The sequence below is a fragment of the Somniosus microcephalus genome, chromosome 6 (assembly GCF_052327205.1).
Source record: "Somniosus microcephalus isolate GS21.2 chromosome 6, FLI_Smic_1.0, whole genome shotgun sequence".
In the NCBI taxonomy this organism is placed as follows: Eukaryota; Metazoa; Chordata; class Chondrichthyes; order Squaliformes; family Somniosidae; genus Somniosus; species Somniosus microcephalus.
Window position 1 is genome coordinate 227,774,942 of NC_140992.1, and position 15,575 is coordinate 227,790,516.

Genomic DNA, 15,575 nt, shown 5'->3' on the forward strand with positions numbered 1-15,575 from the left:
AGGGGCAGGATGGAGAGATATGGGAGGGGCAGCGATGTGGGCAGTAGTGAGAGAGAGAGAAGGGGCAGAGAAGTGAGAAGGGTAATGAGAGGAAGAGAAAATAAGTGCCTGTAATTTACAAATCATATTATGCAAAGCATTGCTTCAAAATTTCAATTTTCCCTCTATGCTATAGCGCCCAAATAAATAACATTGTCCAAACAAAATCCTGCAAGATTGAGCTGCCCTGACGGCCTCTCACCCACTCCATATAAATTTGGCAGATGAGGAACATATTAAAAAAATCATCAAAATAATTACAAGCATAGCAATAAACTTGGTTTCAGTAACTTCCTCCATCCTCACCCACTCCTGCATAAGCATCACCAGAGTCCCAGCAAGGAATATGAAAAGCCTGGATTCTGGGTACAGTCTAGATCTATTGTAGTAATGTGTTGTGCCATTGGTGGGATGTGTGTATAATTTATGAGTATATCATTAAACATAAACATTTCCTGTTGTCACTCAGGTGCTTTCAAAATAGCTATGCTGAGAACTGCTTCTCTGCATTCTTGAAACAGTCCATAAATATTTTGTCTCTTATCTCATTAACTCAAACAAAAACTGGAAAAACACAAATGAAGACTGAAGCTATTATTTTAAATGACTCATATTAGTTTTCTATTCTGTTTTCTCACTGCTGATTCACACACATCTCTAGACAGGTGAAGTCATGTCATAACCTTGAATACTGTGATTTTTTTTTTTTCAGAAATCAAACCTGGTATCCTGCTTTGGATTCTGATATTCAAATGTATGTACCTCATTCTCATGCTTTCATTGACCTGAATAAAGACTTCACTGCAGGTATGTTTGATAAAAACTCCAGATGAGCAAAACAAAATTAATGTAAGAGTTGTAATGGCATAATATTTCATGGAAAAAATGTTTAATGCTGTAGAGTTTAATAGAAATGCTTAATGATGCAGGAGATGTTGCTCGGTATGAAACATGTTAAATGTAAATACATTTGCTGGAATACATTAGGCTCTTTTTAATAGAAATTATGTAATGTTTGCAGTGTACCTGTAACTCTTAGTAGAAATCTCTACAAATCGTGCTGTTATACTTTTCATCAGATATAAGATACAAGAGCAGGAAGGTTATGCTTGAACTGTATAAAATACCAGTTAGGCCACAGCTAGAGTACGGCATACAGTTCTGGTTAACACGTTACAGGAAATATGTGATTGCACTAGAGAGGGTACAAAGGAAATTTATGAGGATGTTGCAAGGACTGGAGAATTTTAGCTATGAGGAAAAATTGGATAGGCTGGGGTTGTTTTCTTTGGAACAGAGGAGGCTGAGGGGAGACTTAATTGAGGTGTATAAAATTGAGGGACCTAGTTAGAGTGGATAGAAAGCACCTAATTCCCCCAGCAGAGAGGTCAATAACCAGGGGGCAAAGGTTAAAGTAATTGGTAGAAGGATAAGAGGGGAGTTGAAGAGAACTTTTTTCACCCAGAGGGTGGTGGAGGTCTGAATCTCATTGCCTGAAAGGGTGGTAAAGGCAGAAACCATCATCGCATTTAAAAAGTACTTGGATATGTACTTGAAGTGTCGTAACTTATAGGGCTACCGACCAAGAGCTGGAAAGTGGCTGGATAGCTCTTTTTCGGCCAGCACAGACACGATGGGCTGAATGGACTCCTTCTGTGCTCGTCTTTAATAATAACTAATTTCATCTCTCCCTTCTGGTCCCCTCCCATCAAGGGGTGGAACAAAGGAGTTGGAGCTGAGGCATCTCTGATCAAAATAGTTTCACACCTGCATAGAATCTCACACTCCGAAACAAAGATGCCTCTACACACTTAAACATAAACCCATCTACGTGCTCTTAATTTTTTTCCCAGAACAAACGTATTCTATCTTCTTTATTTGGGAGGTGGAATGATCTCCTAGATTTTGTGATCTGCCATGGTCTCTTCCCATGACCAAGCAGGGAGGAATCTGCAACAAAAACTCGTGCATCACATTCCCTGGCACTCAAAGTGCAGGGCAAGTGGGGCTGGAGGCTATTGGTCAGGGAGTGATATCGTGGAGTCTTGACCATTGCACCACTAATTTGGGTCAGTTGGGTGGGAGGATCCCAAGTTAGGTTGGTATTGAGGTGGGGGTTGTTAGTATTGGAGTCAGGCAGGATCGAGATGCCGAGTTGTGTAGAGTGGTTGGGTTTGGGTTGGCAGTTCCGAGGGTCAGATGAGACATAAAGGCTGAATAGGCCAGGACCTTGGCGTGCTGGAGAATGTGTTTTTATTTTATCAAAAAGGGAATAATGCTTTTTAAAAAAAAAAATAATTGTACAAATAGAAATCATGTTCACAGTTAGCATGGACCAATTTAGCAAGTTGCCTGTTCACTGCAGTATTCGTTTTAGATTTGCAGTGTTACAGCCACACAGCCACAAATCAATGCTAAACACTACATAATAATGCTGCCAAGGTATGATGCACTTTTTAATAGATAAAATATCTTTCCTGAACAGTAGCCAATGACACTCAAGCAAATAGAATAAGTTGATATCACACTTAATGATTGGTTTGTCATTGATTTTTTTCCACCTTTTGTTTTACTTGCTGTTTAAAATACTGTGTTGAGTTAGAAGATCTCAGCCCCCCTAGGTTAGGAAAGGGAAAACTAGCCAAGATTCCTGTTCTTGAATGCTAGGCAGTGATCCTCAATAGAAGTGAATGTTGAGTGAAGACCAGATAAAGTTTGGCTCCCCTACAGTCAAGTTGACTGCCAGCACTTACTGCCAAGACTCTTGAGTAAAGAATGGTCACTTAAAAAATGTCCCAGAAGATGACCACCTATGAAATCGTATCCCAGCAATAAGCCTCTGCCTCCAGGAGAGAAATAGAGAAAATCAACAGAAAAAGGAGGAAGGAGATTTTTTTTAAAACAGCACAATATACCAGTTTGTGTTGTGTTAACTGTAGATATATGTAGTTTTTGTTTATTGAGCAATGGGAGCTTAATTATTAGATATCTATTTGAGGTAGTTACTGTGGTTTACTTTTGGTAGGCAGATACCCTTTTTCAAAAAAAAATCAAATGAAGCATCATTTGTTCTGCTCCAAATAAATCTGCAGGCAGTACAAAACAATGGCTATTAGTTTGCATTAACAGTGAGCACATGAATATCATTTTTTTGTTTTCAAACTAAGTCTTTGAGATTAGCAAATTTATGATGCAGTTCTGATCGTACTTTGCATTTGCATGAAAGTTACATGGAAATAAAATTCAATAGCAGCAGCTGTTGCATTCTTCCAGATGGTTTCAAAGGCATTCATTTCCCTGTCTCCTTAGCTGAAATAATTTTGGAATGATTGAGGGCATATCAATGTAATATGATCTGTGTTCAGGGAATTAAAAGTATTACTGTTATTTAACTAGAAGTACACTTTTTGGTGTCGACCTCTATTTTAACATGAATATAATTAGGCTTTAGTGGCAGTAAGGCCATATTATGGTAATAGGATAAGTCGCTGGTTTCTGATACTCCTCCTAACTGGCATTAATTGGCTTTTGGGGAGAGAAAAGTTAAATTGCCTCCAAAGACGATGTTCGAAGACTGAACATTTTGCTAAACATTGCAGTGCTTGCCAAGATTTCCATTGAGATTTGTAGCCGTGAAACAGTGTAGAAATCACAAAGCTGTGATTGTTTTACAATTTGAGAAATAAATTCACAGCAAGTACAGTTGTTGCTTTCTAAATCCTCCTTTATCCCCTGCATTTCCAAACGTTTGAAAGCATCAAGGCTGTGTTGAAATAAATCACTTATATGCATAGCCCTGTTCAACAGAATGTCTACAGGCAATCTAAATTAGCTACTGTGGCATTTTGTTGAGAGAGGTGTTCAAAAAAGTCTGATTTATGTCATTTATGCATTACAGTGTATGCATTTTCACATGAATAATTGCTACTGGAAGATTGGAAACTGTTCTAATTTATGCTAAATTGATAATGGGAAGCTTTTTTTAGATGCAGCATAAGTGCAGAAAAACCCAAATCATTATTTATCCTTTTCTGCATCCACCCTTGATTTCCCCCCTCATTGTCATCATGGTGCACAACTGCCTGTTTGACACCAAGTCCTGGATGAATTACAACTTCAGTTCAACAATGGTAATACCAAAAACATCATATCTTTGCAACCTTTCTCCCCACCTTCAAAAAGCTAGTTTCAACCTACCTTTTGACGAACTTCTTTCTTACTTTCTGCTTGTTGTACACACTCTATAAAGCAGCTTCGAATGTTTCATTACATGAAAGACATTGGGGGGAATTTTAACCCGCGCCACGACGGGGTTGGGGGGGTGGGGTGGTGGGGTGTGGTTAAAATGGTAAAAATGTCAAACCAGCCGCTGAAACACTTACTTCCATTTTAGCAGGGGCTCTAGATAGGAGGATCAGTGATTTAATATGTTAATGAGGCTGCCTTGCTCAGATTTTGGTAGCCATTTAAATTTAATGGCTGTGGGCCAGGTTTCCCAGGCAGATGCACGGTTAAACTCAGTTATCCAAAAGTTGCTGTCCGAGTTGCGCCGCTTCACAAAAACAGAATCTCGCTGTCTGCCTCACCATTGAAACGCATTGAACAGCGTGAAGTTTCTCTATTTGTGCGGTAGATACAAACTAAACTCGCTACAGTCTTGTCCATTCCAATCAAAGTGCCCTCTTTTAACAACGTGATAAGTGTTAATTACTGCCAATCAACTTCTCTGGCGCTGAAAATTAACGATTACAAATGTGGAGTCACATTCCTTCAGGTTTTAATTGTTGGAGATTTTGAAAGTGTAAAATTTACTTTTCGTTTGTCTATTTTTATTTTTCTCTTAATCTAGTCTTTCTTTCCTGCTCTTTATTTCTTTCTGTACTTGATTTGACATTGAATTCACCCACTCTAATTTACGATTCCTTCTCAGTCTTTGCACTGTTCAATCTAATTGGTTAAGGAGAATACACAGTTGCTTGCCCTGTTCACTTAGGTCCCAGATGCCCTGTTTCCCTCGCTGTGATGTTATCCCTCACTGTGATGTTATCCGCTCGCACTATCAGCAACTTGCCACGCAAAAAAATTTAAAATCTAAACGTGCAAGAGCAAGTCTAACGGCAGACGCCATTAGATGTCCTGCTACATCAAAATTTGGCCAGTTCCAAGAATCTGCATTACCTTTTACTCTTGCAGGTGGTGCTGTGGTAGGTATTTTCAGTATTAAAATAGCTGCTATTTTATGATGAGAACAATGTTCCCGTTGAGCTGCGTGGCCGCGCAGCGGGCTGGAGGTCCCGCGCAGCTGGCTCACTGGCTTTTAAATGGAAAAATAGCACATGCACGGAAATTTGAATGGGCCGCACACCCAAAAAAAAATGAGTGGGAACATTGGATGAGAGTACATCACCCTATGGTTGTGCAAGCTGGGTTGTGTTTTGTGGATGCCAACAAATTGTTCAAAATGCTTTCTGAAAAAAAATTCCATTTACCACTTTCTTTAACTGAAATTTCTAATGTCCAAAAGCAGTTTCTAAAACAAAATTAAAGAAATATATATTTCAAAATAACCTGATTAAATCTATTGGCTGAATTATCCTTTTTGCCTTCATTAAAGTTTTTACTTAAAGGCCTCCGTCTCTCCCAAATGCATGGGCTTGGACTTGATATTTTTGCCCGGAGCTGTGACTCTGTAAGCTGAATTTGCAGTGTGAGCATGTGAAGCGTGCGTAATTTTCCAAGATGCATCAGCACCAATCAATTAACTATACTGATGGAATTTTTGGGGGCTCTAAGAAGCTTTTCTTCAATTTTTTTTTTTTTTTTAAAGGACAAATTTCAAAAGCTGTGAGGTAAAATTTATATTGAGTGTTTCTTTTTAATACTGTCACAATGTTGAGGTTATAGACATTAGGCTACATGATCTATAATTTTCAGGTTGATGTTGCTCCATTTTTGAATATCGGCACAATATTTACTTTCCTCCAGTCCTTGGGTACAAATCCAGTTTTTTCTAGAACTCCTAAATATATTAACCAGAGTTTCACTTGTTCCTAATTTCCTTGAGAATCCTATGGTACATCCCATCTGGGCCTGATTCTTTGTAGACATTTAGTTCTTTGAGTTCCTTAAAAATGTATTTTATTGATGTCTGATTGTGTTACAGATTCCTAGAATTTGAGCACTATTTTGCCTGGCGAATCACGACCTGTTAAAGGTACAGGTCATTAGAGACTTAATGGTGGGAACAACTTCTCTGTTGCGGCATGGTGTCAATGACCAGTTCAGCAAGAACTACAAATCCACTGTGGGGAATTGAGGAGGGAGACAAATAATCTACTATAATCTAATTAATTGAGAACAATTAGGATATTTTGAGGAAGGAGGAGAAGATAATAAGCAAATAAAGTAATTACATCTGAAGCAAATACAACAAATTCACCATGAGAAGTAGAACAAAAAAAAATAACAATTGAGGAGGGATGAACAAACTTGTATCATAAGGAAGTTTTATAAGGTTACAAATATTGTATTTGTGATGCCCTGTATCTTACAGTTTTGGGTGTGATGTTTTCACCTCCATGTTTGTCGTGTAATATATTGCTTTAGTGAAATTGTATTACAGAGATGTAGAAATGTTTTGACATTTAGGGTTAAGCAGGACCAGGCAAAAATTCTGAAACTGGTTTACAGGTTCAGACTACCCATGAGCAATGTTACTAGAGTTAATTGAGAAAACAAAATATATGGCTGCTGGAAGCCCATCTGTCTTGGCTTTGAAAAACTGTTCTAATCACTGTGGGAAATTGCATCCTGGCTGTTTTCAGGCATTTGAAGAGTCAGGGAATGCAGGCAGTGCCTGGGAAAGTACTTTCAAGCCCAAAATGATTGTGTCTCATTCACCTGAGATTTGCATAATCAGAAATTTGATTTGTCTATTGAGGATGTGCTTTCATTCACTAATTGAAAAAATGCTTGAGGGGAGACAACATCTGTCTTTCTATATTTCAGCTAATTAATTAGGAAAATGAGCAGCAAGTACACAATAAATCAAATGTTACAATAATTAAATTCACCTTGGTAAGAACACAAGTTACATCAAAGCTATATAAAATCTCTTATTTGCAAATGTACTAATCTCAGCCAGGAACAAATTCCATTCAAAGTTTAAAGATCCCACTGAATGCAGCATTTTGAACTAGCTGAGTGGGTGTTGCTTTCAGTAGCATTACAACAGGTGAATTAAAAACCTGATTTTTTTTTTCCTTATTAATTTGAAAATTGAAGACCTTGCAAGCAGTGCAATATTTTAATTTGGCAAGGAAATTAAAAACTTACATAAGACAATGTATCTCTCTTCAAATGAGTGTCCCTTTGATCGTTTTCGTGCAGTACATTCTGGTCAAACGTATTCATTGAGGAGAATTTGAGGCTGGGAAAAAAAGTTGTGCCACTTGACCTGTTGTTGGAGATGGCAAAGCATCAGTTACAGTGGAGAACATCATACAATAGGTTGAATGCACAACTTTCACTCAGTTAAATTTATTTTCTGCATAGGTTTATTGAGGGGCAAAATTTTATTTGCCTTGACTTTTGAAGGTTTGCTGTTTGGGGGGAAAAAAACATAAAGTTGCAGGCGTGAATAAAAGTTTAGTAAAATTCAAATTTAGATTCCTTTGGCCATTTTACTATAATTTAGTTAACATGCTAGTGAACAGAAGGGATGAATTCACATGAATACTTTAATCTTTTCAAATGCTAAATGTCCTTAGCAGGTTTCAAAACATGTTTTTTTGGTCATCTAACATCTCTAAAACATGTTTCACGTTTCCAGTGCTGAATATAAAAACCTGGAAATTGCCGAATGCATTTCTTGTAGAAATGTTATGTTATATCAGTGCCAGCTGTGGCTCAGTGGGTAGCACACTTGCCTTTGAGTCAGAAGGTTGTGGGGTCAAGTCCCCACAGAGCACATAAATCTAGGCTGGCACTCCAGTGCAGTGCTGAGGGAGTGCTGCACTGTCGGAGGTGCCGTCTTGCGGCTAAGACGTTAAACCGAGGCCCCGTCTGCTCTCTCAGGGTCAGGTGGATGTAAAAGATCCCATGGCACTATTTCGAAGAAGAGCAGCGGAGTTCTCCCCGGTGGCTTGGCAAATATTTATCCCTCAATCAACATCACTTTAAAAAAAAAATTTTTAAACAGATTAGCCTGGATTTTCTGGGGCCTATGACTGCGTACGCAAATGGTTGTAAGTGCCCTGCAAGTTCCGGATTTCTGCATGCAATGCGCATGCGCAAAAACCCAGAACTTGCGATCTGTCACGTTTCAGCTTAACAGATCGTACCCATGCACAGGAAATGGACATTCGCTGGCGCAGGGTTGGCCTTTAACTAGCGTAAGGGTTTAAATAAATATTAAAATAGCGTAGTTTAGGTTATTTTTGGCCCCTTTAAAAATGTGTAAATTTATTTTTCAAAAAATAAAATTTTTGTTTTAAGTGTTTAAATTGTATTTTAATTAATTAAAAAAATGTGATGATTTATTTTTATTTAGGTTGTGTGAAAATGTATTTTTTATGTGACTCCTATAATGCTTATGGGGATTCCGTATGTAAATAGAATCCCCAGAAGCAGAATGGGAATCCCCCTTTTTGATTGGTTGGGCCGGCCCACATGATCCCAAGGATGCTTGCGAACCGCCTGCACCCCTGGGATACGTGGGCCTTTACTCAGGTGTATGCCTGCAGGCCCAGGAGCGCAAGTCTTCGTCGGTCCGGGGGCCATCAGGTAAGTACGAATTTTACTTGCATTTGCCCGCAGAATCTGGTCATTATCACATAGCAGTTTGTGGGAGCTTGCTGTGCTTAAATTGACTGCTGCATTTCTTACATTGTAATAGTGACTTCATTTCAAAAAGTACTTAATTGGCTGTAAAATGCTTTGGGATGTATTGAGGTCATTAAAGGTGCTATAAATGCATGTCTGTCTGTCTTTGTGCGGGTTTAAAAGAAATTAAGAATAACTATATAAAAAGCTAGAAAAAATTTGAAAAATGGCATTGAAGACAGAAAAATAGAAAAAAACTTGAAAATAAAGTAAAGGATAGGAAGCAAGAAGGTAATAATGTGCAACTAAAACAGGCAAAAAAGCAAAAGAAAGAGGCAAAGAATAAGCATATATAAATTTGAGAACATAAGAATTAGGAGCAGGAGTAGGCCATATGGGCCCTCGAGCCTGCTCCGCCATTCAATAAGATAATGGCTGATCGTCGACCTCAACTCCACTTTCCTGCTCAATCCCCATATCCCTTGATTCCCCTAGAGTCCAAAAATCTATCTATCTCAGCCTTGAACATACTCACCGACTGAGCATCCACAGCCCTCAGGGGTAGAGAATTCCAAAGATTCACAACCCTCTGAGTGAAGAAATGCCTCCTCATCTCAGTCTTAAAAGGCCGACCCCTTGTCCTAAGACAATACCTCCTAGCTCTAGACTCTCCAGCCAGGGGAAACAACCTCTCAGCATCTACCCTGTCAATCCCCCTCAGAATCTTATATGTTTCAAGGAGATCACCTCTCATTCTTCTAAACTCCAGAGAGTATAGGCTCAATCTCTCTGAGGAAATAAAAGTAGCTAGGAAGAACTAAAATGAAAGAGGGAAGCAAATTAACAAACATTAAAACATGAAGACAATTGCTAAGTTCACACAATTTCTGTCTAATCCCCACACTTGAATATACTTGACTACCATAGTTTTTTTGACATCTATTATGGATCCCTTGAGTCCAACAAAAGGTATTTAATAATCTAGTAGTTTTCAAAGGATTAAATGTTTGGTAGCTCTATAATTACTCTAATTTATTTGAAACAACTCTACTATAGGTTACGCTCTAGCGGTAACTCATAATTTCTAAAATAATTTATATTCTCTGCACACGCTCTGCAAATAATGCACAAGAACATTTCCTTAATTCTTCAGTACTTCCTTTCTCTAATGGTTGTTTTCAGTTCTAATTAATCAATGTAAGAGACTTAATATCAAGCAATGCTTACGAATTTGCAATGGCGACTAGGGAATACATTGCCATTTGTCATTGCAATGTATGAAAGACCAGATGTTTCACTTGTCAGCAAAGTAACTTGGTCTAATAAATAACCTGAATCCAACAATGTATGAAATAAAAACAGAAAATGCTGGAAACACTCAGCAGGTCACTCAGCATTTGTGGAGAGAGAAACAGAGTTAACATTTCAGGTCAATGACCTTTCATCAGAATTGGAAGATGTTGGAGATGAACAGCAAGTGCAGAGCCAAGGTAAAGAGGGGCAGGAAAAGTACAAAAGGGGTGCAGTTTGGCACGATTAAATGACAAAAGTGATAATGGTTGATAATGGTGCAAGTCAACATGAGGTGATAATGAGACAAGTATAAAAACAAAAGATGGATCCAGAGGAGGTGTAAATGATTAGAGCAGAATAGTAGAGGATGGAGAGAGAAGCATGGATTTTTTTTTTAATGTATTTATTCACGGGATGTGGGCATCGCTGGCAAGGCCAGCAGTTATTGCCCTCGAGCTGCCTTCTTGAACCGCTGCAGTCAGTTTGGTGAAGGTACTCCCACAGTGCTGTTAGGTAGAGAATTCTTGGATTTTGACCATGTGACGATGAAGGAATGCCGATATATTTCCAAGTCAGGATGGTAAATGACTTGGAGGGAAGCTTGGAGGTAGTGGTGTTCCCATGTGCCTGCTGCCCTTGTCCTTTTAGATGATAGAGATTGCGGGTTTGGGAGGTACTGTCGAAGAAGCCTTGGCGAGTTGCTGCAGTGTCTCTTGTAGATTGCACACTGCAGCCACGTTGCGCTGGTGATGAAGGGAGTGAATGTTTAAGGTGAAAAAACCTGCAAAGAGAAGGCTCCCATGGCCCAGGATTGTGACAGAAAAAAGGCAGGTAAGACCCCATTGGTGTGGATCATTCTACCAGCTATTTACCGATAAGGGATCCCCACCCCAAGTACCACCCCACATCTCCTCCACTCCCATTGGCTCTGCTGCAGCCATCTATCATTACCTGTTCAGAAAACTGAAATGTTTATTTCAACAACTGGAAGGGTTGTCTAATGAGGGAAGGTTGAGCAGGTTGGGCCTATACTCTTGGAGTTTAGAAGAATGAGAGGTGATCTTATTGAAACATATAAGATTCTGAGGGGGTTGGACAGGGTAGATGCTGAGAGGCTGTTTCCCTTCGTCAGGGAATCTAGAACTAGGGGGCATAGTCTTAGACTAAGGGGTCTCCCATTTAAGACTGAGATGAGAAGGAATTTCTTCTCTGAGGGTCGTGAATCTTTGGAATTCATTACCCTAGAGAGCTGTGGAAGCTGAGTCATTGAATATATAAGAACATAAGAAATAGGAGCAGGAGTAGGCCAATCGGCCCCTCGAGCCTGCTCCGCCATTCAATAAGATCATGGCTGATCTGATCCTAACCGCCAACCTACTATCACAGAACCATCTCCTGAATCTAACAGAATTAGACACACGAAATAGGAGCAGGATCAGGCTACATGGCCCCTGGGCCTGCTCCGCTACCCACAGGGCCATGTCCGATCCGAACCTAGACTCATGTCCAAATTCCTGCCCGCTCCCCGTAACCCTTAATTCCCTTTACTTCTAGGAAACTGTCTATTTCTGTTTTAAATTTATGTAATGATGTAGCTTCTACAGCTTTTTGGGGCAGCATATTCCATGGACCTACCACCCTCTGAGTGAAGTAGTTCCTCCTCATCTCAGTTTTGAAAGAGCAGCCCCTTATTCTAAGACTATGCCCCCTAGTTCTAGTTTCACCCATCATCGGGAACATCCTCCCCGCATCCACCAGATCCAACCCCTTCACAATCTTATATGTTTCAATAAGATCGCCTCTCATTCTTCTGAACTCCAATGAGTAGAGTCCCAATCTACTCAACCTCTCCTCATATGTCCATCCCCTCATCCCCGGGATTAACCGAGTGAACCTTCTTTGTACTGACTCGAGAGCAAGTATGTCTTTTCTTAAGTATGGACACCAAAACTGTGTGCAGTATTCCAGGTGCGGTCTCACCAATACCTTGTACAACTGAAGCAATACCTCCCTATTTTTATATTCTATCCCCCTAGCAATGAAAGCCAACATTCCATTGGCCTTCTTAATCACTTGCTGCACCTGCATACTAACTTTTTGAGTTTCGTGCACCAGGACCCCCAGATCCCTTTGTACTTCAGTACTTTCCAGTTTCTTGCCATTAAGATAATAACTTGCTCTATGATTTTTTCTGCCAAAGTGCATAACCTCACACTTTCCAGTATTGTATTCCATCTGCCAAATCTCTGCCCACTTACTTAGCCTGTCTCTGTCCCCTTGCAGGTTTTTTATGTCCTCCTCACTCACTACTTTCCCTCCCATCTTAGTATCATCTGCAAACTTTGATATGTTACACTCGGTCCCCTCCTCCAAATCGTTAATATAGATTGTAAAGAGTTGGGGACCCAGCACTGACCCCTGCGGAACACCACTAGTTACTGATTGCCAGTCTGAGAATGAACCATTTATCCCAACTCTCTGCTTTCTGTTAGATAGCCAATCCTCTATCCATGCCAGAATATTACCCCCAATCCCGTGATTTTTTATCTTAAGCAATAATCTTTTGTGTGGCACCTTGTCAAATGCCTTTTGGAAGTCTAAATACACTACGTCCACTGGTTCCCCTTTATCCACCCTATACGTTACTTCCTCAAAGAACTCCAGCAAATTTGTCAAACATGACTTCCCCTTCATAAAACCATGCTGACTTTGTCCTATTAAATTATGATTATCCAAATGTCCTGTTACTGTCTCCTTAATAATGGACTCCAAAATTTTACCTACCACAGATGTTAGGCTAACCGGTCTATAGTTTCCAGCCTTCTGTCTACTGCCCTTTTTAAATAAGGGTGTTACATTAGCAGTTTTCCAGTCTGCCGGGACCTTTGCTGAGTCCAGGGAGTTTTGGAAAATTATTACCAATGCATCTACAAACCCTACCGCCACTTCCCTCAAGACCCTAGGATGTAAGCCATCAGGTCCAGGTGATTTATCTGCCTTGAGTCCCATTATTTTACCGAGTACCACTTCCTTAGTGATTTTGATCGGGTTTAGCTCCTCCCCCCCTTTAGCCCCCTGTTTGTCCAGTGTTGGGATATTCTTAGTGTCTTCTACTGTAAAGACTGATGTAAAATATTCATTCAGTGTTTTTGCCATCTCCATATTTCCCACCATTAATTTCCCGGTCTCATCCTGTAAGGGACCAACATTTACTTTAGCCACCCTTTTTCTTTTTATATAACTATAAAAACTCTTACTATCTGTTTTTATATTTTTTGCTAATTTACTTTCATAATCTATCTTCCCTTTCTTAATCAATCTTTTTGTAATTTTTTGCTGTCTTTTAAAGTTTTCCCAATCCTCTATCCTCCCACTAGATTTGGCTACCTTATATGCCCTTGTTTTTAGTTGAATATTATCCTTAATTTCTTTACTTAGCCATGGATGGCTGTCTTTTCTTTTACACCCTTTTCTTCTCAGTGGAATATATATTTTTTGGAAGTTGTAAAATAACTCCTTAAATGTACACCACTGATCATGTATTGTCTTACCCTTTAATCTATTTTCCCAATCCACTCTACTCAATTCCGCTCTCATACCTTCATAGTCTCCTTTATTCAAGCTTAGCACGCTTGTTTGAGATCCAACCTTCTCACCCTCTAATTGAATATGGAATTCAACCATGTTATGGTCACTCATTCCAAGGGGATCCTTTACTAGGACATTTTTAATTAATCCCATCTCGTTACACAGGACCAGATCTAAGGTTGCTTGCCCCCTGGTCGGTTCAGTTACATACTGCTCAAGAAACCCATCCCTAATACACTCAATGAACTTATCCTCAAGGCAGCCCTGCCCAATTTGATTTGTCCAATTAATATGATAGTTAAAATCCCCCATAATTATAGATGTTCCCTTATTACAAGCCTCAACTATTTCCTGATTGATACTCCGTCCAACAGAGTTGCCACTGTTCGGAGGCCTATAGACTACGCCCACTAGTGTTTTTTTCCCCTTATTATTCCTTACCTCCACCCAAACTGTTTCATTATCCTGATCTTTTGACCCAATATCATTTCTCTGTATTACAGTGATTCCTTCCTTTATTAACATAGCCACCCCACCTCCCCTTCCTTCCTGCCTGTCCTTCCTGATCGTTAAATAACCTGGTATGTTTAATTCCCAGGCATTGTCACCCTGCAGCCATGTTTCTGTAATGGCCACAAGATCAAACCCATATGTAGTTATTTGTGCCATTAACTCGTCTATTTTGTTACGAATGCTACGTGCATTCAGATAGAGAACTTTGAAATATGTTTTGTGACACTTAGTTCCTGCTTTTGCCATTTTTATTACTTTACCTTTTACTCCATACCTTCTGCCCCTTCCTGACATGCTCTGGTTTTTAATTTCCCCACTGCTACCTAAGTCTATGACCTTCTCTGTTGTCATTTTTATTATTTGCTCTCTAGGAACCTCCCCCCCCACTAGTTAGTTTAAAGCCCTCTCTACAGCCCTAGTTATATGATCCGCCAGGACTCTAGTCCCAGCACTGGCCAAGTGAAGCCCGTCCTAACGGAATAGCTCCCTCCTGCCCCAGTACTGGTGCCAGTGTCCCAGGAAGCAAAACCCATTTCTCCCACACCAGTCTTTGAGCCACGCATTTAACTCTCTAATTTTATTTGTCCTAGCCAAATTCGCTCATGGCTCAGGTAATAATCCCCTTGAGGTTCTGTTTTTTAATTTGACCCCTGGCTGCTCATACTCCTTTAACAGAACTGGCTTCCTAGTCCTATCTACGTCGTTTGTACCAACATGGACCACGACAACTGGATCCACCCCCTCCCACTGCAAGTTTCTTTCCAGCCCAGAGGAGATGTCCTTAACCCTGGCACCGGGTAGGCAACACAGCCTTCGGGACTCTCGCTCTCGGCTGCAGAGAACTCTATCTATCCCCCTAATAATATTATCCCCTACCACTACAACATTTCTATTTACTCCCCCCTCTTGAATGGCCCCCCGTTCCACGGTGCTGTGGCCAGGTTGCTCATCCTCCCTGCAGTCCCTGCTCCTGTCCCCACAGGGAGTAAGAACCTCGAACCTGTTGGACAAGAGCAAGGGCTGCGGCTCCTCCAACACTACCTCCTGGATCCCCGTACCTGCCTCATTCAAGGCTGAGGTAGACAGATTTTTGAGCAACAGGAGAGTCGAGGGTTATGTGGAGCGGGCAGGAAAGTGGAGTTGAGGCCAAAATCGGATCAGCCATTAAATGACGGCGCAGGCTCGAGGGGCTGAATGGCCTGCTCCTGCTCCTATTTCTTATGTTCTTATGTGTTACTAGCTATGGTAAAAGGAATTTCGAATATTTTTTGGCTGTGTTAAACCCCCATGTTTTAATCTTGATGTTCTGAATTATATGA

At 40.2% G+C, this 15,575-nt stretch overlaps 1 protein-coding gene across 1 annotated transcript in view; it reads left to right on the forward strand.

Annotated features, from left to right (window-relative positions):
- Window positions 1-15,575, forward strand: part of itfg1 (integrin alpha FG-GAP repeat containing 1) — a 215,720-nt gene that overhangs the window by 59,216 nt on the left and 140,929 nt on the right. The window contains exon 6 of the mRNA XM_085991513.1: window positions 752-846. Coding sequence (XP_085847639.1) covers window positions 752-846 — 95 coding nt within the window. The remainder of the gene's footprint in view (window positions 1-751; window positions 847-15,575) is intronic.